Source organism: Sinocyclocheilus grahami, unplaced genomic scaffold, assembly GCF_001515645.1.
Source record: "Sinocyclocheilus grahami isolate Dianchi unplaced genomic scaffold, SAMN03320097.WGS_v1.1 scaffold677.1, whole genome shotgun sequence".
Lineage (NCBI taxonomy): Eukaryota > Metazoa > Chordata > Actinopteri > Cypriniformes > Cyprinidae > Sinocyclocheilus > Sinocyclocheilus grahami.
The window spans coordinates 627,397-653,445 of NW_015505856.1; the positions used below are offsets into that span (position 1 = coordinate 627,397).

Genomic DNA, 26,049 nt, shown 5'->3' on the forward strand with positions numbered 1-26,049 from the left:
CATTAAATAAATAAGCATTCATTCATTAATTTGTCCATCCATCCATCCATCCATATGGATGCATCCCAAATGTATACATTCATTACAAAAATATTATAATAGTATTTAGGCTCACCCGCAAACCCTTGATCTGCAGGCTGCCGAGGTCCTGTAGGGACATACGAGCATCTTTGCCCAGCAGACTGACCCCATCCTTCAGCCAGCTGATGGTTGGGACCGGTTCTCCAGAAGCATGGCACCTCAGAAGAGCCACACTGTCTACACCCAGAGTCTGGTTAGCTGGACCCTGCCGGATGATGGGGGGAGGACGATCAGTCAACACTAAACAAGAGAGAGAAAGAGAGAGGAAAGAACAGGAATTAAGCCTACATGTAGCTATTACTGTTTTAGAAGGGAGGCATCCCAATTTGTATCCTTTGCTGGTGATGTACGGTACAAAAATAAGCTTCAGTTTCAGCTTCACATTTATCAACATTTTTCAACTGATGAATGAAAAAGAGAACTGTCACAAGCACTTATATATATGAGCGTGAATACACACTACAAAAAGTATACCACCAACTTTGAATGTACTGTGATTTGAATCACACTAATCACACTATTTAGTGGATAGCAACTACAGACAACAGAGAGGAGGCAGGAAAAAATTGGGATAAGAGAGCGAGAAAGTGTCCGGAAAACAACACAGGACAGATCTGAAACATTTCCTGTGTGAGTGCAGTGACTCAACATGTCTGGAGCCCATGTGCTAATAACTAGGCAATGGCTCTGAATTAGTTCCTGCTTTTACTACTGAAATGGAAACATTGGAAATTGGTAGCAATTAGCATGCTTGTCCATCTAGAATAATATATTCTCCTCAGATTATGACATCATGACATGAACAGGTCTTCTTCTTACATCATTTGTTGCTTTAGCACAGGACAGCCAATATGTTCATCATTAAAAGTGTCTGAAAACATTAAGATTGTGGTCGTGTCCCGTGTGGCACAGGAAGCAGGATGAAGCCATGATTGCCTTATTCCTGGACGTATCAGGGTTATATGCACATTTTGTGGTCGCACCACAGGGCAGCGTCTACCCCCCAAGCATTCTGGGAAAAACTGGGAGAAACGCTGAGTCTTGGTTTCTAGCTCACTGATGTGGCAGCGAGGTGGTTTTGTAGCTTCCAGTTAGTGCCTGAGATCCTTCATTTAGGAACCAGACTCTGAGTAAAATTTAATGTATTACTATATATCCGACTATCAGAGGCAGTGTGGTCGCTTAAATATCTCATGCTGGTTAAGAGAACATCCCCTCATAAACTCCTTCTTCCACCGTCCTAGAGTGCACAGATTGTTTCATTTTTTGTTTTGCGACGTTTATAACGATGGGTGCTCATGAAAAGATTTCCATCTATTTTCATCTCATTGTGTAGATGCTTTTTTACTGCTTACAGTAGAGGAAAATCTGAAATTTTATGGAGCAAATATAATTATCGCTAAATTGTAAGTAAAAACACTGCATTGTCATCAGAAAGCCTTATCAAACCATGTGGATTGTGGAATAAATAAATAAATAAATCACACAGCACATAGGCATTCTGTTTGTCTTGCAGTTCTCGATTGTCGGCCATAGATATTAAAAAAACGTGTAATTGTTTTTTGTAAGTGTTTTTTTTGGTCATCTGATCCCGTTATTTATTTTGTGTTGGTAAAATCTGAAAACCTGAAGTATATTATTGAAGTATATTATTAAAGCAAATTTTTTTAAATGATTAAAAATAGGAATAAATAAAATGTATATTCAAAATAAAAAAATAAGTAATTATAATATATTTATGTAATAAAAAGTATATAAAATAAATTAAGTGAGATTACATCTCACACTTCTTTATTCTTCATAACCCGAGAATGCGTCAGAAATGGTGCAGTGAAGTATAGTTTGAAAGGCTGCGCGTTCGGCTGTACACATACCCTGAGCCACTTCAGACAGCTCACCAGTAACGCTTCAACGCACGAAAACACACACAATTATGTCAAAATGCACGGTTTTGGCGAGTTAAGCCCCGTTCACACCAAGAACGATAACGATAAAGAAAAAGATATTAGCGTCCACACCAGCGAACGATATCGTCTGTTTATTCTAAAGTGCACATGCATCTACCGCTTTAAATTATTGAGCTCGTTACAGCAGGATGGATTCTGATTGGCTGTCAGTGTTTCGTCGTTCATCAGCTGGAAAAAAAATCGTTTTGAAAGCGATCACAACGATATCGTTCCTCTGTATCGTTATCGTTATAGTTGTGGTGTGAACTATGCTATTTTTTTATATTGAGAACGATTTTTTGAACTATATCTTTATCGTTATCTTAACGGGGCTTTAACCTTGTAAACCGAGTCTAACGGTCCGTTCACACCAAGTACGATAACTATAAAGATAACGATAATGATATAGTTCTAAAAATCGTAGAATAGAATCGTATAGAATAAACAGACGATATCGTTTGCTGGTGTGGACGCTAATATTGTTATCTTTATAGTTATCTTTATAGTTATCGTTCTTGGTGTGAACGGGGCTTATAAGTCTTTTAAATGAGTTATAAATGATCGTAAAGAGTTGGGAGAAAATCAGATATGTGTCAGATCCGCGTCATATGCATCAGGTTTTAAAGAGACAGCACTGATTTTAAAGTGAAACCTGCTGAAGTCTGTCATTGGTGTATATCAAAGAACAAAAGAAAAAGAGAAGTCCTTGGACTGTTCTAGTTGCTGATTAAATTGTATAGCTTGAATAAAGATTAATATATATAGTTTACGCATATATAATATAGTTTATGTGAAGATTGTTTTAAAATCACTTAAATTAAAAGTTGTTATATATTTCAGAGCCTATTAAATGTTAAAAATAATGGCTTTAAATTATGCTGTAATGTTGAATGGCTATAGTTAATAGGGAAAATTGAGGGAAAATGCACCAGCAGGACAAATTAAAAACATTTTAAATATGTTTAGTTATTGTAGTAGTAATAACTGCCTGTTTTTGCAAAAAGAGTTTTATCATTTAAATTTTATCATGTCACCGGCCATTGGCAGGTGTGGCAAAAAGTTAGTTTTAGGCTCTGCCTATTGACGTTTATGGTGATGTCAAGTCACACATATTTATATTACGCTTCATACAATACAGACTGTTTTAAAGCCGTTTCACTGTAATAAACAAGAAAATAATAGTATTCAATTCTTCAGTTATGAAACAAATCAAATTTCAGCTGTAAAGTAGCTCTAAAAAGACAATAGTGTCATTATTCAGCACAGTGTAGTTCTATGATGATTCAATATAGTTCAATAACAGAGTGAATGTTGCAAAGTTAATTAGTTATGACACAAACTTGATTCAAATAAAGCAGCTCTTCAGAAGATAGTCAATAGTAGTGCAAAGTTAATCAAATTATGAAACAAGCTTCATTCAGCTATAAACAGCTTTAAAAGTGGCAATAGTGTCATTATTCAGCTCAATTCTGCTGATTCAATTCAGTTCAATAACAGTATTGATGTTGCAGGGTTCATAATTTTGGAACCAAATTTGATTCAGCTATAAAGCAGCAACAATTGATGTACAAATGGGCATCAAATGCCCCTTGAGAAGTGCCAACCATTTATTTCTCAGACTAATAATAATACAATAATCACAGCCGTGTCTTGTCCCCTGCCCCTCTGTGGACACACTAATTAGCAGGTGTGAATTAATGACCAAAAAGCTGGTGGGTGCTAATTACAGACTGCACCTCTAACCCTTAAATACAGCTTTAGATGCAGTCTTCTTCCATTCTCGGCTGCGTTACTATTTGTCTCACTCTGAATAAAGGATGGTATTTATATTGTCCAAATCTCCATCGGAATGCCTCATTTGGGTTCAGGGATGAAGAGTTGCCATTCTAATTCATCAATGTGGATTACTCCGCTTCGAGATTAAACCCCAGAGTGCTTTGCAGGCACATCCATCAGGCCGGTATAAACCCCAGAGATGCATGCGCGGATAGATAGAGACTGATGAGGCATAATGGCTGTATTTGGATTAAAGCTGCATCCTCTGTACTGAATGAGTCTTTAGTGTTGCACTGTTGCACTTAAACTCGACTAGACTGCAGTTGTTTCCAATCAGCCCAATCTCATCCCTGCTGAAAGGACACATTATATTCATGATCGTTTTCTAAAGAACTGCAGAATAAATAAATAAATACATATTTTTTGCAAGACTTTTCGTAAAGTAAATTTTCCTTTATATCTGCAAGTGCTCTGCAACATAAAAATAAATAAATTAAATCCATATAAATGTGAGTAACTAACTGACTAACTAATCAACTAAATGCATTTGCCTGCTAACTGACTAGTTATTAACAGAAAAAAGTGCATTGACTTTCCTCCTTTTGCAGTGTCTGCTAAGATTAGGCAGTTTGGTTGATGTGTGAGTGTAATAAGACTAAGTCATATGTGTGTTGACGTGACATGATGGAGTGCTGATCATCTGACGGGACAGTTTTAGACAGTGTGAAGGCCTTGGTGCCGTCTGGCAGCAGCCATTTTTCATCAAATCTCTCCTTGAACCTGTCCAGCTCTCTCCGCCACCTCAACAGCCACTAAATCACACTCTTCCTCCAGCGCAGGTGTGGCCGTGACCCTCTTCCTCTTTCATTCCTGTCATCCCTCTTTGCTGTCATCCTCCACAACATCTCACACACACACACGCATTTCTGAGTAAAAGCCGCTTATGGCAGTCTAGGTCATATGTGGTTTCTAAGACAAAATCGCTTAATTGATATGCTTTGCAGTCAACAGTAACAGCCATCAACTTAAAAGAATTACATTTTACTGTTAGACTGAAGATGTAGTTGAAAAGTTCATACAAACTGACTTCTTGCTACTTTTTCCTTTGTAAAAAAAAATCTCTCTTACACAACCCAAAACATGTTTTGTTGCCAAAGCAATTTTTCCATGATCAGTATCTGAAGTTTTCAAGGACGGCTGTTTTCACTCCCTTCTCGAGCTGAAATTAAGTTTTCCTCCTGTCAAGAGAAGTTCACAGAGATGTGCTCCTGTAATATTCAAACGTGAGCGGAATTCAGGGTCGTCAGGCTTGCTATTCATTTCACATAGAGAGGCAGAATCAATGCAGAGCTCAAGGCCACATTCCAATTCAGCTCTTAATGTGGATCCAGCGGCAACAGAAGTGGTTTTCATATGACATCTATCTTTCTGCCAGTACCTTTTGTATGGGGATATTGAGGCCTCCGTTTGTGTCGGGTGTGAAAAGTGTAGGCTGACATATGAATGAAGGAAAATTAAAGAGTGGTGAAAAGAGAACGACAGCGAGTGATAAAGAGCGGAATAATGAAAACAGAGGCTTAACAAAAGTCAGTTAAAATGTAAAAAGAGAATTAAAAAATAAAATATTTAATTCTAATAATTATTGAATTAATCATAGTATTTTACAATTTCTGCACAATGCAAAATATTTATTTAAAAAATCATGGGTGGAAGGAATGGGGAACTTTTGGATCCTTCCTAAACAATTTTATTTTTATTATTATTATTATTAGTAGTAGTAGTATTATTTATATTTAATATATTTATATTTTTATTATTTTATATTTTGTAACAAATTTATCAATAATAAAAAACACAATTTGTAAAATTATAAAAGACATTATAAAAGATCAAATAACATGCAATTTAATTCTAATGATTTAAATTAATTAAATGAATAATTAATCAGGACTGTTTTGAAAAGAACTGAATAATGAAAAAAAAAAAGATTAGCAAAAAAATGTGTGTTGGATAGGTTTGTTATTTGCATTTTTGTTTTCCAATTTTCTTATACTGTATTCCTAACTATTAAAAAAATGTATGACAAATAGTTCAGTTTGTGGCAGCTGCAGGAGATCTTTTAGAAGGAACTGAATTGCTTCATTTAAAAAAAGTCCTGAAACTAAAAACAAAGAAACAGAATGAAACACCAACAAGGTAAGAACTATCCACATTCCCAAAGCCCTGTTGTGGTCCGATCCACCCCAGTGCTTACCGTCTGTGACCTCAAGCTGTGCTTTGGCCAGGATGCTGCCCGCCACCGTCAGGGCCTGGCAGATATAATATCCCGCGTCTGCCCGCTGGACCACTGTAATGGTCAGATCTCCACTGGGCGACACCGAGAAACGACTGTTGGGCTGCTGCGGTTGATTTGGAAACAGGAGGTTCTACACAAACAAAGAAAAGTGAACAAACAAGAAAAGTGTGAAGAGGATTTCCAGGGAAAATTTGCTACCTGAAACCCACCGTTCTTCGAACAGAAACACATGAGGAAAGACATTTTTGCATTAGAGGGGGTAAATTATTATCTGTATTATCAGTTATTAAAATTCTGAAAGTAATTACGGTGGTGTGACTTTAAATTGTGCAACACAATGGCTCACAGCAAATAAAGCTTTTGCTAACAAGTATGCTAAACCAGACTGTGTATATCTCTCACTGTGTGTATCCATTGTGTCCAAATGACTCCAGTAATTGCTTTGGGCTGCATTGTGTACTCACTCTGTCTGACATGGATGTTGTATTTGAAATGAAATCTGTTGGAAAGTGAGGAGGCCAGGTGATTCGAAGCTAATTCACCACCAGCGGCCGGTTTAGACTGTTCGCTAATTACGACAGATAACAAGCTGGGTTCATTAACGGCCATCATTGACCGAACCCTCATATTTACCTCAGATTTTATATCCTTGAGATCCCTCCACTCTTCCTTTCATTTTCTCTCTCTCTCTTTAGATTTCGGAGTCCTCATAGCTGACCGTCAGAAACCGAAAGACATTAGCCGGATTCAATTACACCTAATGACTTTAATGCTCCAAATTACACTCCAAATGATGTTATTTCTTTCTTTCTTTCACTCTTTTTTTAATTAGCCTCTCACACATGATAGATGTTGGGTCCATTATCCTCAAGTGTGACTGAGAGGCTTCTCTCAACGCTAATGACTCAATAACTGCTTTAATTTAGCCTTTTAACAAATACCTTCATATCTTACTTAAGAGAGGAATGGCAGGACAGAAAATGTAATAGAAAGTTTTATATTGCATTTAATATTGGGATTAAGAATCAAATCCTCCAGTATTTCAAATTTTGTATTACTTTTATATGAATTTTTAACTAGCCTGCCATGCTAAAGCTCACTGCTACAATGCTAGCATGTTCTGGGTGGTTGCCAGTTTTGCGATCACTAAGGTCCTTTGGGTGGATGCTAGGGTGACCCATTCCTAGATATAACTTGTATCCCTTCTTCAATATAAGTCTAAGGGATTTGTTCAACCGTTTTATTGTCAATACGCCTGGAGCATGTATGCTAACCACTAGCCCAATGCTTTCACAAAAATAAAAGTAGGTTAAAAAGAGAAAATTGTTCTCTCTCTTACCTGACTTCCTTCTTTCTGCCAGAAGACTGCCGGCTGTGGGTTCCCTTTGGTCTCACAGGGGAAACTGGCAGTCCGTCCCTGCGCCACAATCTGATCCCGCGGCCTGATCACAAACTGCGGTGCGGCTGAGTCAAGAACCAAAGACATTACCATTACACCATACCCTTAGACACAAACACACACTGACACATACACGCTGATCACTGGCAGTCAGTGGGAACGTAAGGCATCCACAGGCATTGACTGCCAAGGTCACTGAAACAGAGCTTCCATGCATCAGCCCGTTTCCAACACCGTTCGGCCTCTTGGATTATCTGTTTGCTTTGACCACAAACAGCAAGGACAGCGACAGCAACCACAGGAAGCCATTCATCCAGGTGGGGCCGCGGATGGCGGTTCTGAATGAATGACGGCAGCTTTCAGGCACAGCCGTGCTGCAGTAACAACACCAGAGGGAGGGGTGGGTCATTCCGGTCAGGACACACGGAGAGGAGAAGCTAAGTGTGGATGCCACACCATGAACTTGAGTGGACAGTGCTTTTGTAAGTGGATTTAAATGCTCGTCTCTATTTACTCTAGCTAAACAAAACAGTTTCTATTCCTGTATCGAAGATAAGCAGAGGTCACAAGCTGGACAAGCTTGGAAAACATTGAATTGCTGTTGGACATCATTCTTTATTCTAACTGCCAACTTGGGTCAAGTTCTCACAAAACTAGATTTTTTTCCCGCCTTATGTGTCACACTTAGCAAAGTATTTTTAACCTCTCAACTCACCCGGCACAGAAACTCAGCCAACATTCCTGCAGAGCACATTCAAATAAACCAATTAAAAGTACCATCTTCCCTGCTTTCCCTGTCTAACCTGACTTTAAAATGGCATCAGAATTCAGAAACAGGGATCCGAACTTTCCCCTTAACATGGAGTAAATGCTACTTTCTCCTTAATGAGAAGGTTAGGGCACCAATCGTCTAAAAAAGGTTTGTCAGAGTCTTCAAAGGCAGGCAATGGCAGCTGGAGCTTGTGAGAAGATAAAATGCTATTGCAGAAGGTACCACTCACATACAGTTAGGGAGTTCCAAGGATGGAGCAAAGGTCTTTATATGGAGGAATAAATGTTTTAGCTGACCTAAATAAAAGAACAATTTGCTTCTGCCAGCAACTCTGAACGGTGACCCTACAATCAATCATTTTTAACCGAACAAAAATAACACAAAATGTACTACTGTTAAAAACTGATACTTTTCAGTCATGAGGTTCACAAGAAGTCACAAATTCAGACCAAAAACAACAGCTACCACGTAATTTGAACATTCCGACGCTGTGTTAGTTTTATACTTGTAGCCACAACAATAAATCTAGATGCAGGACTCCAAACCGTTGAGTTAGTTTAGCAGGGGAACCATTACTCACGGTACGCCCATCTACAAAAGAAAAGGTCTGACAGCGGAAAAAATGCTCTCCTCCTCCATTTTGATCCCTAAATGAGCCCCTCTACTGTCTGTGCAGCTGGCAACTGTGGACAAGAGAAGTCTGCAAGTGTTTGTGTGTTGTTTATGTGGCTGACTGATTTTTGTGAGGCTGTACTTGACTAAGGCTGACACATTCAGGCAAGTTACAGATGGTGGCAGATTTACAGGCTTCCCAATCTGGGCGCACGGTGGCGCGGGCACTTCTGTGAGTTTGGGCATAACACAAAGGCTTTAAATCACAGATTGGCCCCGTTTCATTCTACTCCAGAGCTTTTTTTTGCACCGGAGTGAGCGGGCATAAAAGATGGGCATTTACCCATGCCACTCACTCAAAGTGATTGTTTAATAACTTGAACGCTAAACTTCATTGTGCACTTGAGTGTTAAAGCCCTTTTTGGCCAGGAGGGGAGGAAAAAAAACACACACACACACCCCAAGTCTATCTGTTCCAGAGGGGATTCTAAAGAGTAGAACAAAGCTAGTCATAAATAAACTGTGATTGCATCCCTGAAACATTCTTTAATGCATGTCTGCTGGCCTCTTTTCATTGGGAAGTGTCTGCTGGGAGAATGAGGCCCTGTAAGAGCAGAATAGCTGATCGGCTACCATATTTAATTCATGACGGAGCACATCTGCTTCGTACTGGAGAGAGTTCATGACTAAACCCACTTCTGAGAGCTGTAAATAAACACACATGAGAACAACAGGAAACAAGCATGCACACTCTCTCCGAAATGCACACACAGACAGAAAAATAAACAGAAACTGACATGACTAATCGAACAACTTCGCAGGAGGCTAGAACTTGTTGTTTTAAAGTATTTCAACTCATGTACACCCAGATGGTTGTGTGTGTTAGGAAGACTGCTGAATTATATTCATTAAGCAGAAGCCACAAGTTTTAAGCAATTAACACACTCATAAGCTTTTTTAGCAGAGTACTATCACAACCTATAATCCTATAATAAAGGTAGTTAGTACAGCCACAGGTTAGTATGGGATAAAACTCTTCTTTGTTACTTTGCTATCAAGTTCATCAGGATGGGAAGGGGAAGTAGTGAAGCGGAAACAGGAAGTACTGAACCTCTACAGAGTTAGTTGAAGAGTTGAGCCAGCACACTGTATGTGTGCATGTGTGTAGCAGGAGAGGAGGAAGGAGCACAGAAGGCACACATGCAGTATGAAGGAGTGACTGGGATGGGTACTTACCAACAGGGCGAGCTGAAGACACAACAATGGAGGAGTGAAGACAACAAAAAATGACAAAAGACAGACACAAACAGAAAGGACGAACAAAGAAGAAAGTGAAAAGAATTAAGAACAAAAGAAATCAAATTCAGAATGAACAATGACAATGTGTGTTTTTTAATATATATTTTTTAAATATATATATATATATATATATATTTTTTTTTTTCATTTCAGCACAGCGTAGGTAGGTGGAAATAGATTCCACAGCAGAGATGCAAGGAGTAGAGGGAAAATGCAATGCATTTTATTAAATTTTATTTTTCAACTTCATTGTTGACCGGAACCTTCAAATAATCATCACAAAAATGCTCATCTGGACTAGCACCATCCGGTGGCAGACATATTTAATGTTTATTTTTATTGTGTGAGAACGTGGACAGCTAAGAAAATCAAAATCAGCACTCCTGTCTCTCCTCCATAACTGACAGGTATCTCTATTCATATGAAGTCTTTAAAATCGGGGGCTCGTCCGGGATACAATTCAAGCTATGAAATCTGCTTCACCTGCCATAACGAGGTCTATATACACAGCTCTCTGTGAAGAAGCTGAACCGGCAAGACAGAATATGGGCAAAATAGACGGAATGGCCAAGAGAAACTAGCTGACAAAAAAGCAGTTATTATTATTTAATGCAGCAGTGGAGCTGTCGAAGAGGCTGATGCCATATTGACATTAAGATGGAGAAATCACGCTCAGAGTGCTGTCCTCTCCTTCCTTCCTTCCCTCCTCTGTTTCTCTGTATCTCTCTCTCTCTCTGGAAAGTGAGCTTGTGTAAAAACCCTCCACTCTGCATCCCCACACATCCCTTCATGGCTGAACTCTGTCTGGTTGTAAATCCCGCTTTCAAAAGGGCTGAAAATTGACAGCTGTCCCCATTGGCAGCTCCAGACCCCTCCTGAAGGCCACTGACCACCCCCCACCCACATGAGGAGCCTTCCACAGTGCATCTAAGCAGGTTGTTTTAATGTGGTGAGAAGAGAAGGGAGACTGAGAGGAGGTGGAAGGGGAGAGAGGGAGATTATGGCGAAAAAAGAAAAAAAGAATTATTAACCTTGCCCACCCGAGCTGGGCTTTTCGAGGTTGGTCTGCACCAGTAAACTGTGAAATGGTTTTGCTGGTTTGGGCTGGAGTGCCACAGTGGAACTGAGGAGATAGCATGTTTATGTGTGTGCAGAGGGGGGTTGGTGGCCTCCATTCTAGGGGGTGTAAATAATAAAAAAGGATTGGTGCCTTGGGCAAGATCCCCGCCCCCCACCTACCTAAATTACACTTCAGGAGTTCATTTGAGACCCGTCAGGAGGTTATCTCACTCTTTTAGACTGAGACTACACCAAAAATACATTACACTGCTATTGATTTCCAGTAAAGGGAAACCTTATGATAAAGCCAAATAACCAAGATCAGCACAAATGCACTGTTGGGTCTCTGAGATGCTCTAATATTTGGTTTTGTTTGTCAAATAAAAAAATGAATTAAAAAAATTATCCAATCTGTTTTTTTCTTTTTTCTCTCTAATTTATCCCTTTAACGTATTTAATCTATTTAAGCCCTTAAACAGGTGGTGCAATTTAGGAATCCAGCAATCAATAATTATAATCAAGTAATCAAAAACAGTAATTAGTAATCAATTATGCAATCAAAAGCATTCGACTAAGCTGATTGTATGAGTTGCTTTGAAACATTTGAATGAAATGCACATTTCTGAAGGCAACCAACCACCCTGTGAGGCTGGAAAGATGTAAGCAGTGTCATTTAACTTTTGTGGTAGACTTGGATACTCAACTGACCTCTGACCGTGAGGGTGGTGGACGCCTCCGTTTTTCCAACTCTGTTCTCAGCTACACAGGTGAAGGTTCCTTCATCGCTCGCTGCTGCCTTCTTTATCCTCAGCACATAGTCGTCTTTATCATATTTAATATCATACCTGAAACACATATGAACAGAAGATGAGTTTAGCAACTAGAAACAACTTCTGATGATGTGATAAAGTACAGTATACACTACTGGGTTCAGTAAGACTTGATTTATTAGATATAAACTAGACATAAAATACTTTTATTGAGCAATGATGCATTGAATTGATCAAAAGTGCTATATTTCAAATAAATGCTGCACTTTTGAACTTTCTATTTTTTTATGTTTTTTTTTTTCTTTTTTTTTTTAAATATAATAAATGCAACCTCAGTAAGCATAAGAAACTTATTTTTAAAACATAAACAAAATCTTACCAACCAACCCACACTTTTGAACGGTAGTGTATAATACATAAGATATATTAAAATTATCATTAAATTTGATAACACATCATAGCAGACGCTATTTAGAACACCATATTAGGAAAATCTGGTATATTCAGAGAAAGAGCACTGTATAGAAACACTGCATTTTTTATCACTGACAGAGAAAGATCAATTATTCAACAATGACACACACTCTACAGAGGAGGAGGAGGCTTTCAACTGGAACCGCAGATGCTTCCAATATTTATGAGGCATCCGATGTGTGTGTGTGTGTGTGAGAGAGAGAAGTGGGCGTATCTGGGAGCTAATCATAAAAACAGGCCGATTCCAGGTCAGACTGAACAGAAAGGGATTTGAGATGTAGAATCCAGCCTTATTGATCTGCACCTCTCTGGCAGCTCCTAGGTACTTCAGCAGCACTATGTCCTGGAAACTGACAGCCAAAGGTGATGAGCTGTGTGTGAGGTGAAAGTGTGGTTGACAGGCCTTGCAAGTTGGTCTTCTTTGTAGTATTTTGCTATAATTGGGATTTCTGGAGAGTGTATGCATGTCTGTGAGCAAGTGTGAGAGGGTGTTGTGCCATAGCGGTGACAGCTAGAAAACACTCTGTCTGCTGTCTGTCACTCCAGATCTGCCCTTCCACAGGAAGCAGGGCTCAGAGAGCACGCCATGTGGCGCAGGAGACAGGCTGATCCCTGACATGAGGACCAATAAGACCAGAATTATTCTTCTAAAGACTGCTGTTTATGAAGACAATATACAGTCAAACCACAGAATGTATGTTGCTTCATTAAAAAAAAAGGGGAACCAGATGAAAAAAGGGGGGACCAGAATAAGGACCAAGAAGAATATTTCACCTTAAAATGAAGAGAAATATATACAGTAGAAAGAAAATTCAGTTTATTTGTGTTGTTTTTCTTTTTCTTTTTGTTTTAGAATTCACTTTAAATTATATATAGTGTAAAACGGTATAATTTAATTTAATTTATATATATATATTATTATATATAATATTCTATATATGTAAAAATATACAATTTAATATATATATTCGCATTACAGTAATAATAGAGTTTTATTTATTTAATTATTTATTTATTTATGTATGATCAAAATAAAAGTATAAATATATATTATAAAATTATAAAATTACAATATTATTTGATTTTGGAACTGAAATATAACCTGGCCATTCTCAGCTTTCTAGAGAATCACTCATAATGGGAAAGAAAGAAAGAAAGAAAGAAAGAAAGAAAGAAAGAAAGAAAGAAAGAAAGAAATCATTAATTTTCAGCACTATTTTAGCTATAGTCAGATTGCTTTCCTTGGTTACGTTATTGCATGCGTTGATCATATATGTAAGGTCACAAAGTCCAGGGTCACTTCAGGTTTAGGAGAATAAAGCTGATACTGTTTGAATGAAAACAGAAGGAGAATGTCACTGCACAGAAGCTAAACATTCCGATCTATCAAGTGTCTTTCTGACAGAGCCTGAGGCAAAGTCTGATGTGATTGGACGCAGAGAGAGAGAGAGAGAGTGAGAGACGGAGGTTAAGAAACAACATAAACAGATGCGAATCAGATGTTCAACCACTAAGACTAAATATTGCATGAAACAAGCCTGGTAAAACCATGTTCGCGATGGCGCAGATGCTGATGGCTGCCTCCGTGACGTGCTCCGCAGTTGTTTTTGTTAGTTTGTCCTGTCTTTAGTTATATCCCTGCAATCAGTTTCACCAGAGACTAATTGCTGGACATTCGGAAGTACACACCACCCGATGTTTCACCAGTTTTCGATTATTCTGATGTTTTGCTGGACATTGTAGTCGGGGGAGCTGCGGCGCTGATCAAGCGCTTCAGGACGCGCAGACGGGGGAAGCGAGCCGGCACCCTCGTCAAGCTCAGGCAGCGCGGATTCAGGACGCCGTTGCCTAGCATCCATCTGTTGAACCTCCGCTCTCTACCCAACAAAACGGACGAACTCCTTCTGCTCTCCCGGATAAATAAGGATTTTTCAAACTCTGCTGCTCTGTGTTTCACGGAAACCTGGCTGAAAGACGCCATTCCGGACAGCGCGTTGAGTCTCCTGGGCTTTCAGCTGTTCTATATATATAAAAAATCCATACAAACAAACTGAATATGAATAGGGTTGCAAAGAGGCAGAACATTTCTGGTAAACTCTAGAAACATTCCAGAATATTTGGAAACTTTGGGGATAATTTAGAAAATGTTTGAAAACTTTTGGGAAAATTTTCACCCCTTTGCAACCCTAAATATGAATAGTTCCTGACTGTCATTCTCACCTTTATCCTGTTATCCTTCTCATCAAATTGGAATGAATGAACGAATGAACGAATGAACGAATGAATGAATTAACAAATGAACAAATGAACAAATGACAAATGAACAAATTAATAAATGAATAAATGAACAAATGAATAAATGAATAAATGAATAAATGAATAAATGAATAAATAAATAGTTCCTGTGTCTTCTGTTCTCACCTTGATCCTGTCATCCTTCTCATCGATTCGTACTTTGTCTTTCTTCCAGTAGATGGTAGGCTCCGGGTGTCCACGAGGGGGAACGCACTCCAAGATGGCCGGCTCTCCAGCAGCCACCACCACATCTGTAGGGTTCTGTCTGAAATCATCACGTAACACTGAGAGAGAGAGAGAGAGAGAGAGAGAGAGATTAGCTCGTTCTTTAACCATTTGCAAATTTAGTCATGCTTACATTCCCCGAGGCACAAATAAATGTTCTTTTGTTGCTGAAACAGATGTCATTTCATTAAGTCCTCTAAAATGCTAACACACTCCAGCAGTGTTCAAATGTTAGCTCCCATTCAACAGGGTGCAGAGAGACACCTGTTTGAAAGTTCTGTTAAGTATTTTGAGGTCACGGGAACGACAGGCGCAGTAAATCATGCTGCGTGTGAAGGCATCCGTCTGCAGAAGGGTATGTATGAGTTTTATTTGATGGGGTGATTACAAGAAAACCTTAATTGAACTTAATGGGGTTCCCTATCGAGACAGGAGAACAAACAGAGAGAGGGAAGAGATATTGTGCCCTCCAGCTTTCTGTCACTCATATGCATGCAGCAGAGGAACGTATGCGAACACACACACACACACACACACACACAGTCAGTGGGTGGGCTGGTAAATCAGTGCCAACTAATCACCCATGCACACCCTTTTATCACAACCTATGCCTCTGGCCATGACTAATGTAGCAATAAACACGACAGCAAAAACATACATGAGGTCACCCAATTATCAGCAATGAATAAATGCAATGAATTAATAAACAAATCTCTACACATCTTCACATTCATCTACGATGCTTTATTAATAAATTGGGTAATTATACTCTAGTGCTGACCTGTGAGGGACCAAATGATAAATCTGTCAAATGATCATGCAATAATAGAGAAAAATGCTCTCGACTTGTCTTAGTTACGATTTATGAATCAGATAATGACTTAATTTGATTTAATAAATTCATTGTGAAAGAGAGCACTCTGATTTGAAAATCGGATTGGATAATTCATGTTTAAAGCTGTTCAAACTCTAACTCTGGTAGAGTCATCCCTGAATTAAACATGCCATGGAGTTGCTAAAGTGTTTCGAGCAGTTGCTAACATGTTGCAGTGCAGTTGCTAGGGCATTCTGAATGGTTGCTAGGTTGTTGCTCAAAAGGGCACACTAACAAGTCTCTATGATATTCTGATCTCTTAGATATACTGTAGCTCTGGTCCTTCACCGCAAGTCTGTGGCTTTTTTCAATCACTTGAAAAAGCAATAGCACATCTCTCCATCACTCAAGGGCAACTCACATGCTGAAGTTTGATAGTTAAAGTTAGTGATTTGTTCAAATAAGTATAACGCTGTAAAATAAGACAAAGCTCTATGTATGTGTGTAATTTTACAGACATTCAATACGCATAATTAAATTTTCATCCCTCCAAAAGCCTCGACTTCCAGCTCTCTTACATGTTTCTTTCTCTCTCTCTGGGTGCGATGAGCCTCTCGATCTTCCATCTGATTAATATTTATGTATTGTTCGTCTCCCTCCCCCGCACGCTAGCGAGAGCCGCATCTGTCTGTCAGGCTGGAGGCTAAAGGAGAGGCTTATCTGCTGAATATTCCTCCGCCACCCTCCTTCTCTTCCTCCTGGAGGACGGCTGGTAGAGGTGGAGAGGGTGTTTTAGGGCTACATTGGCAACTTTGCAGTTTTTTTGGCTAGATTTCAAAACTTTCGGTGCTAAGTTAAGGGTTTGCGGTGGAAAAGTGTAACAGGAGATGATGCAATGGAAGGAAGCCAAGAGGATCATTAAAAAAGGACAGATGCTACTTTGTACTTAAGTGTGTTTGGAGTTGTCAGATATAGTCAGTGCCAAAGGCAATTAAAGGGCCTGATATTCTTGAGTTTTTTTTATTTCTTTCTTTATTTTTTGCTACATGTTTGGCACGTTAGACATCTAAAAAACAGCATGTCCTTGTAACAAGATTGCAAATGTGCTCTAAGATTGCACTACAGTCTAAAAATCTGTAATATGACTTATGTGAAGTAGTGCTACTTTACAGCTGAAACATTTATTGTTTATATGTTGTTGACTAAAAAAGGATTATTAAAGATCCTAAAAAATAAGATTGTAGAAAACTTTAAATTTGTTCTTTTGTAACACACACACACACACACACACACACACACACAGGTCTATATGAATCTTAGATTTTTAGACTGTAGTACAATCTTGCACATAAATTTTTTTTATAAGGTTGTGAATTATATAATATTAATTATTCCTTACTAATTACTATTACTTTTAATTATATATTCATTATTTTAGAAATTGACTTTTTTAAATAATGTTTTCTATCATATTAAAATAGTTTTATAATTTTTTTACAATTTTTACAGTTAACCTCATTACAATTTACTAATTTAAATTATATAATTTATTAATTTAATTTATAAGAATTTTATCATTTTAAATTCTAAATTTCAAGGTGTAAATTATTAACTTGACTATAATATAATTTTACATTAAAAAATAAAGGAATCATTTAAAAATATATAATAAATGTTAACAATATAATATGATATGATATATGATATGAGATATGATATGATATAACTTTACATACCAGACATACAGAAATACAATACTAATCAAATTATGTCAAGATAATTGGCAAGACCACACACACAAACCTGTGGAGTGGATAATATGGTAATGTACACATATAAATCAGTTTGTTTTTACCATCGTGCACTGCAGTGCTGGTAGCTTGTGTCAGCATCAGAGCCGGCAAAGGTCAGAACGCAGTGGGATTACAGCACAGAACTGGCCTAGAGCAATATCACACTCCTACTGCACTTTATAACAACAACATACTGATCGAGAGAGAGAGAGAGAGGTACAGAAAATGATTGTGGACAGATGAGTGTTTTCCCAGTATGCTATAAGCAGTGATAGCATTTCATTTGAGTGCCTCTCAAAAGTGTTCACTACAGTTGATGCTGTGTCTGATGTGGCTCTCGCATGAAAGAGTGTAAATATGTCACTTTCAGGGAAATAGCACTTTTTTAAAATAGCGCTGCCCCTGGCTCTGTTCGTATACATGCCTATGTGTGTGTGAGTTACAGGCAAGAGTAATGTGAAAATGTGCCCCAGTCTGTAGTTGGGAAGAAAGCTGTTCCATTTGTTTGCAGTATCAGTCCCGTTATGAGCTCAAGCCCCAGTGATCCCTGTAAACCCCATCTACACACCCGCACACTGCAAATAAAGGCCTCCAGACACACACACACACACACACACACACACAGGTTTACATTTGTGAAAAGTAGGGACATCCCATAGGCGTAATGGTTTTTATACTGTACAGACCGTATATTCTATTGTCCTACACCAACCCTACCCCTAGGAAACATTGTGCTATTTCAGATTTTCAATACACTCCATTCTGTGTGATTTATAAGCGCTTTGAAAAGTGGGGAAATGGGGTAATGTCCTGAAAAGTCACCTTCTCCTTGTAATACCTCAATCATTTGTCACAAAAACGCGCGCACACACACACACACACACACACACACACACACACACACACTTCTTGTCTTCATCAACATCATCATCTTCACCCTCCTCCTCCTCCTCCCTAAATGCTATACATACTAGCATACTAGCATTAACAGCTGCACAAACATTGCTGCCTCTATCCCACAGCCACTCACACATTATTCTCGCTAGTACAAAATCTACTGAGAATCTCGGTCACAGCACATTTTAACTGTCCATTCATGTGCAAACATGTTTGTGAAATTTAAATGTCGCTACAAACATGTATGATTTTCTTCCTTTAAGAAAGTAAAAGCAACTTTTAGGATGCTTTTATAGTGTTTTGCATAATTCTTTAAAGCTCCGGTTTCATTGCAATTGCATGTAAAAGAGTGACAATTTCTTGTATCTTGTTTGATGGAATATAAATACTGACAGACTGTTAAATACACACACACACACATATATACACACACACACATACATGTATATATTTAAAGTTGTAAATAAAAACAAGTATGAGGATGTTTTACTTTCTATCTAAAAATGTCATGCATAATTCAATGTTACTTGCATGTCTTTGTAAATATTTTTGAAATTTACTAGCATTTTCTAAGTGAAAATTGTCTCAAATTAAATCAACACCTTTGTTTTTTTCTCTCCTTTTTTTTGTTCAGTGCAGAATTTACATTTTTGGGTAAACTATTCATTAAAAAAAAAAAAAAGGATAATTGGAAACACTGTAAAAATATATATTAGTGAGAATATTAGTGTTTTACAAGAAAATACTACTTCAGTTTTTTTTTTATTTCAAAATTTAATTCAACTTGCGTTTCTCTGTAATTGTTTGTGAAATTTACTAGCAATTTCTGAGTGAAAATAGTTTCTACACCCAATTGGTTTTAGTGCACATGTAACAATATTAGGGCTACAATGTAGCAATTACTGTATAAGTAGCTTAATTTTACAAAAACAGAAGGTCAAATGGAGGTGTATGTACTGGCAAGCAAACACCTCTCACCTTCAAAAGCCGCACTTCCACCGTTAGCCTAACAAGACTGCCGCTAGCCAACCAGCTAATGACTTCCGCCCCATGCTAACGCCTCCGACTGGACCCTTGGCTCCGGAACACAAGCTCATCACAAACAATATAATTAACTCTTAATGAACCTCTCTGCTCGTTGCTCTGTCCTCTATGTGCACTTCCCAAATTCAATTTAGCCTAATCCCGGGCTTTATGGTAATGTATAGCTCATTAAAATGTTAGCTAAAAACTCATTAAAATTCACTCAAAGTAATAGCTTCATTACTGTGATATTGCTGAAAAGCAAAGACAAAACGAGGAAGATGGGGAGAAGGAGAGAGGAATGATGAGAGAACAGGATAAAAAACAGAGAATGGCGGCTTTCTAATCACTTAATTGTGACTGAAAACAGCATTCATTTGCATAATACACACAGACACTAGGTGGCTAATTTTCACTGTGACTTGGAAATTAAACACCCCTCATAACTAAAGACACAATTCCTTCCAAAAATCATTTAAGGAGGCACTTCTGGGTCTGTAAAGAGATGCCAAATGTCTCCATCTTCCTGTGTTAAAATTACACCCTGACCAGCTGCAGAGTGTGGAGGCCCGGTGGATGCTGATAACATGGTATGTATGTACGTGTATGTATGTATTAGGGGTGGAACGGTTCGCGGAAAAAAATCTAACCGCATGATTCTCCACACACTGTTCAGCACCCGCTAGGACCGCGGTTCAACTTAAATCTGACAACGCATCTGTAATATGGTTTTGCTATAAATAACATGTAAAACAAACAGGGTTCGGCTAATGCATGTTTCTGTTGATGGATGCGCATTCTGGCTTCCCAGTACATTACAACAACAGCGATGGAGGGAAAAAAAAAAAAACGTGGACAAACCATTCACTCTTGTTCAATGCGGATGCCTTATGCTGGAATATGAGCATTTATTCCATCATCACCCGGGTGCTGAGGCGCGCTCAAATTATTTTTAGCTCAAATATTAAGCTCTCTCTGAAGTATTGTGTTTAAATGGACAAATTCACACAAAAATTGTGTCAAAATGCCGACATAGCCAGCTGAATGTACTGTATCAGTGCACTGGATCAGTGCATTCTCTTAAAGTGACAGCACTTTCTTAATATTAATCAAACAGCAACAACAAAGAAATCACTCACTGCTCTTGACTGAATAGACTTTGTAACTTTAATAAAGATTAATTTTTAATTTATAAAGTCAAATAAGCAATGCTCTTTTACATTTCATTACTTTATTCAATTTCTGTACCTAAAAACTAAATCATACAGTTTTGAGAGGAGGAGGGAAAAAAAAGATTAAAAAAATACGGTGTCAAGAGGAAATAATCACAGAAAATGACATGCTTTACTGGTGAGCAGCAGACTTGTGCTAGCTGGACCAGCACTAATCACCATAAACCAGCCTGGCCAACATGGAAACTTATACTGGACTAAACTGGTTTTCCAGCTGGGAACAGTGTGATCCACATCCACACACACACACACACACACCACAAATCGTCAGGCACTTCAAAAGCCATCCACGTGTTCCAAAGAAAGTTCCAGCAGTCGTAGAGAGAGCCTGATCCACTGTAATGAACAACTCTTGAGTTTTGAAGCCTCGGCGGCACAGTGAGAAGCCTGCTACAGCAAACGCCTGATCAAAAGCCAAACTTTCTCCCTCCTCCAAAGCTCATCTATTTCTACATGCTTCGGATTCTCACAAACTTCCAAAGGAGAGAGCGAGCGAGAAAGAGAGAAAGATTAATAAAATGAAGGCTGCTCCTAATTCCACAGATATCAAAGATGTCGATTGCTTGATGAAGGTGCTGAACTTTTCGTTTGGTCTATTTTTATGTGACTGAGGAGATGGCTTTCCTGAGATCTCCCTCTGCTCTATCTTTTCTCCTGCTCTTTAATTAGTTTGTCAAGATGGGAAAACGTCATGAGAAATGTCCTTGGGGAACTCTTTCGTAGAATCAGAGCTGTGGTCAATTTATACTCGCTCTCTTGCTCTATATATATATTTCATTGTGGGTCAGAGGTAATTTTAGCATGGCTGCCTTTTGGATTTTCCCTCTGCCTGCATGGTCTTAAGCAGAGACTTCAGCTGAGCGGGGCTTAGACTGGAAATGGGCTGAAATCAATCTCTTTCTCCCTTTTAAAGCTTCTCTCCATCCCTGAAGGAACAGTTGCAAGAAGATGAGGAATAGCTTAAGGTAAAAATATGACCGTTTGCATCATGTTTGGATTGTTTTCAAGTGATGTGTTTTGGTGGGATTCATTCATGCGGAAGTGATGCACTGTGACGCAAACTCTAATGGGTGTGGCAGAAGCCAGCTGCATGGTGAAAACACGTTCACACAAGCAAACACATTTCAAGACAGTAACAGCAGGTTAGCGCTACATTCAGTAAGAGATACATTGAATATGATACTGTCATTTGTTAATGCTAAGAATAATTAAAGGAATAATTCACCCAAAAATAAAAATATGCTGAACATTTATTCCCCCTCAGGCCATGCTAGATGTAGATAAGTTTGTTTCTTCATATGAACAGAGTTGGAGAAATGTAGCATTACATCACTTGCTAACCAATGGATCCTCTGCAGTGAATGGGTGTCGTCAGAATGAGAGTTTGAGAAAAGAATCACAATAATCCACAAGTAATCCACACCACTCCAGTCCATCAATTAATGTCTTGTGAAGTGAAAAGCTGCATGTTTGTAAGAAACTAATCCATCCATAAGGTGTTTTAACTTTAAACCATTGCTTCCAGCCAAAATATGAGTCCCTAATCCATAATGGTTTATTGTAATGCTTTTATCAGCAGTTTGGACTCTCATTCTGATGGCACCCATTCACTGCAGAGGAGCCATTGGTGAGCAGGTGATGTAATGCTACATTTTTCCAAATTTGTTCTGATGAAGAAACATGGCCTGATGGCGAGTATATTTTGAAGTGATTTTTATTTTGGGCGAACTATTCCTTTAAGAAACAGAACCTGGTGCTTCAGGATTTAACATTGTAGGCTGACCTTAGAAAGGTAACGTGAGGCCCACGGTGGAGCTCTGTGAAGAGGCCTACTGCTGACATTCAATAGAATATCATTCAGGCTAACAGTTTCACTTACGTGCAACACGCACATCCATATGCACAGACACAATGAGTCTGAAAGGGAATCTGTGCTGTTTGCACTGATTGCAGTCTTTTGCTTTAATGCTTTGCTTCAGTTAATTGAACTAGATGGTGGTTTGTGAAAAGGTGTCTCATATCAACTCCGTCCCTCGTTTAATTAAACTCTCTGCTGGAGACGTTGCATTAATGAACCAGCACTGAGCCTCTGAGCGAGGGTGTGTGTGTGCGCTTATTACATTACATATCCACTTTGTGTTTGTCTAACAAAACAAGGATGCAAAATCAGCCTATCTATCCATCCATCCAGCCAGCCATCCTTTTTCCTTTAAGACTGCTACATCCATATTCATATTCATAAAATAACCTTTGCATTGGCCAGTCACACTTTGCGTGTGCATGTCTGTCTGTGTGTGTGTGTGTGTGTGTGTGTGTGTGTGTGTGTGTGTGTGTGTGTGTGTGTGTGTGTGTGAGAGAGAGAGAAAGAGAGAGAGAGAGAGAGAGAGAGAGAGAGAGAGTGCGCACTAACATGGGTCTGGTGTTAAATCTAAGTCAGGTCTCAGCTCTCACACTGACGTTAAAAATGATTTATTGATGGTTTTATGGATCTTAACAGGAGAGGAAGAGTGAAAATTACACTGGATATGCTGATGACCTTTACAGCAGTCTGTGCCATGATTAGATGGAAAGACACTGGTGTGTGTTCCTGAAAAAAGTTAGTTAGATGGGGAAATGCGATATGTGAACATTCTGAGCATCTTTCTCCAGTCATTTGTGGTTGAGTTGCGTGTGTGTGTTGCATCGGAGGATGAAATTAATGGACCTTCAGCTTAAATGAACCAAACCAAAAGAGAGAAAGAAAACAGACAGTGAGCTGCTTTACAGCTAAACACTTGAAATAAATTCATTGGTATGTTTGCAAACTCAGCATCTTTTCAACATTAGCCACAGCTCATCAAACACACACACACACACACACACACACACACACACACACACACACACACAGAGCGAGTTGAGAAAACAGAAGAACATTATTCCAGCACCAGTGGCAGAGCTGTATCTCTTGTTTTGCATCACATCCAACAAAAGACTGAAGTCTTATTGTCAGAACAGCTTATATAATCCAGCACATCATTGTACATCACACACCTGCACATCAAAACACATCTGGTGCCTCCTTAACAGATGTTTCTTTCTGTCTGCAAAGGTTTCTCACAATCCTTAAAGAGATTTGGCCTGCTTTCTGTACACTTAGCTCGGGTTTGAACTGCTCAACAAAGTAGAGATAAACATGCATGATGAGACAATGCCACATACGACCCTTTCCACACCCCACTGAGTCGTTTGTATGATCCTCTTGCTGTTAATTGCATCACATACTGCGGGAGGTAATTGTGTTTGTCTGGCTGTAATTGGCTGGCTGCTGCAATGCAGTGGGAACGGATCTTCTATCGCTCTTTGTATACAGCAGCGGATCTTGTTCCAAAACATGGCTTAGAGAGAACCATCAGTTAGATCTGACAAAATGGTCTGATTCAGAGTTTAGCTGTGAAACGGCTCCCCTGCGGTGCCGAAATGTGTGTGCCTGGCGGTACGTCTACTTATATTGTCATGCAAATGCAGCAGGGTGCGCTCCACAAACTTGCAAGTGTCCGTCTCTGGAAAAAGGCTCCGCTACATAAGCAGACACTGGTACCTGATGGAGACTATTTAAATTCTTAAAGTGATAGTTCACCCAAAAATGAAAACTCTGTCATTCTATCATTTACTCAACCTCATGTTGTTGCAAACCTGTATGAAGTTCTTTCTTCTGCTGAACACAAAAGAAGATGTTTTGAAGAATGTGGGTAACCAAAGAGCTGCTGGTTCCCACTGACTTCCACAGTGTGGAAAAAAAATACTATGAAAATCAATGGGGACCAGAAACTGTTAGAAAAAAACTCATACAGGTTTGGAATAACTTGAGGGTGAGTAAATGGTGACAATTTTCATTTTTGGGTAAACAACTATCCCTTTACTCTACTTTACTGGTAATATTGCAAACAATTCCTCAGTGCACATTATTTGGAGAAAAACAATATGTATGCTTAATAAAACTTGTTCTGCATCTGAAATTCTGACTTTTCTACCCCACTAACCACCTGACTCCATTCTAGCTTATAATGCCCACTTTTTATGCCCATGACTGATAAAATCAGGTGCTACCTTAAATTTTTTATTCAATGAATATCTTGTTTCACTTTGAAATTCAAGACATTACAGAATAAAATGTGTTGCAAACAGTTTCCAATGTTCTGTCATTGATAAAATGTGACCATTGAACATAAAAGCACCACTTTTAATTTCTGCAAGGACAACAAAAAAAAAAAGCTAAAATATGTACTACATAAACACATACATAAAGACACATACAAATTAAACAAAACAAAAAAACAAACTAATATACAGGTTTGGAATAACTTGAGGGTGAGTAAATGGTGACAATTTTCATTTTTGGGTAAACAACTATCCCTTTACTCTACTTTACTGGTAATATTGCAAACAATTCATCAGTGCACATTATTTGGAGGAAAACAATATGTATGCTTAATAAAACTTGTTCTGCATCTGAAATTCTGACTTTTCTACCCCACTAACCACCTGACTCCATTCTAGCTTATAATGCCCACTTTTTATGCCCATGACTGATAAAATCAGGTGCTACCTTAAATTTTTTATTCAATGAATATCTTGTTTCACTTTGAAATTTAAGACATTACAGAATAAAATGTGTTGCAAACAGTTTCCAATGTTCTGTCATTGATAAAAATGTGACCATTGAACATAAAAGCACCACTTTTAATTTCTGCAAGGACAACAAAAAAAAAAAGCTAAAATATGTACTACATAAACACATACATAAAGACACATACAAATTAAACAAAACAAAAAAACAAACTAAATTTTTAGATTAAATAGTCAATACATATTTTCTCCTATATTGTTTTCTGTATAATCAAATACAGAGTTGGCTGAAGCATTATTTTGATTCTTTTCCAAAAAAAAAAAAAATCCACTTTAAACAGAACATAAAAAATAAATAAATAAAATAAACAGTGTTTGATCACATTATATGTCAGTCAGACTTACTTAAAGGGTAGTTCAAGCTAAACTGTGAACCAGACTTTGTCATTTAGTCAAATGTGAGACTAGATTCTGGATGACCTACAGATATAATGCTTATTCATGCCATATTATGTTATTATTGTAGCTGGAGATGGAAAACAATCTGAGCAATTCTACCAGATTCTACAACCCACTGAGTCGCGTACCAGAGCACTTCTGAATTCACACGGCTTTCCTTCGTTTTCAGATTCCACATTCTAATTAAATGGCAGAGCCAATTTAGTCAGTGACCTCCTA

The 26,049-nt window shown here is 38.4% G+C and overlaps 1 protein-coding gene across 1 annotated transcript in view; it reads right to left on the reverse strand.

The window, feature by feature from the left end:
- The window catches only part of LOC107559184 (roundabout homolog 2-like), a 187,103-nt gene that overhangs the window by 52,187 nt on the left and 108,867 nt on the right, over window positions 1–26,049 (reverse strand). The window contains 7 exon segments of the mRNA XM_016242940.1: window positions 116–321; window positions 6,058–6,229; window positions 7,439–7,563; window positions 10,119–10,130; window positions 11,949–12,085; window positions 13,026–13,096; window positions 14,906–15,063. Coding sequence (XP_016098426.1) covers window positions 116–321; window positions 6,058–6,229; window positions 7,439–7,563; window positions 10,119–10,130; window positions 11,949–12,085; window positions 13,026–13,096; window positions 14,906–15,063 — 881 coding nt within the window.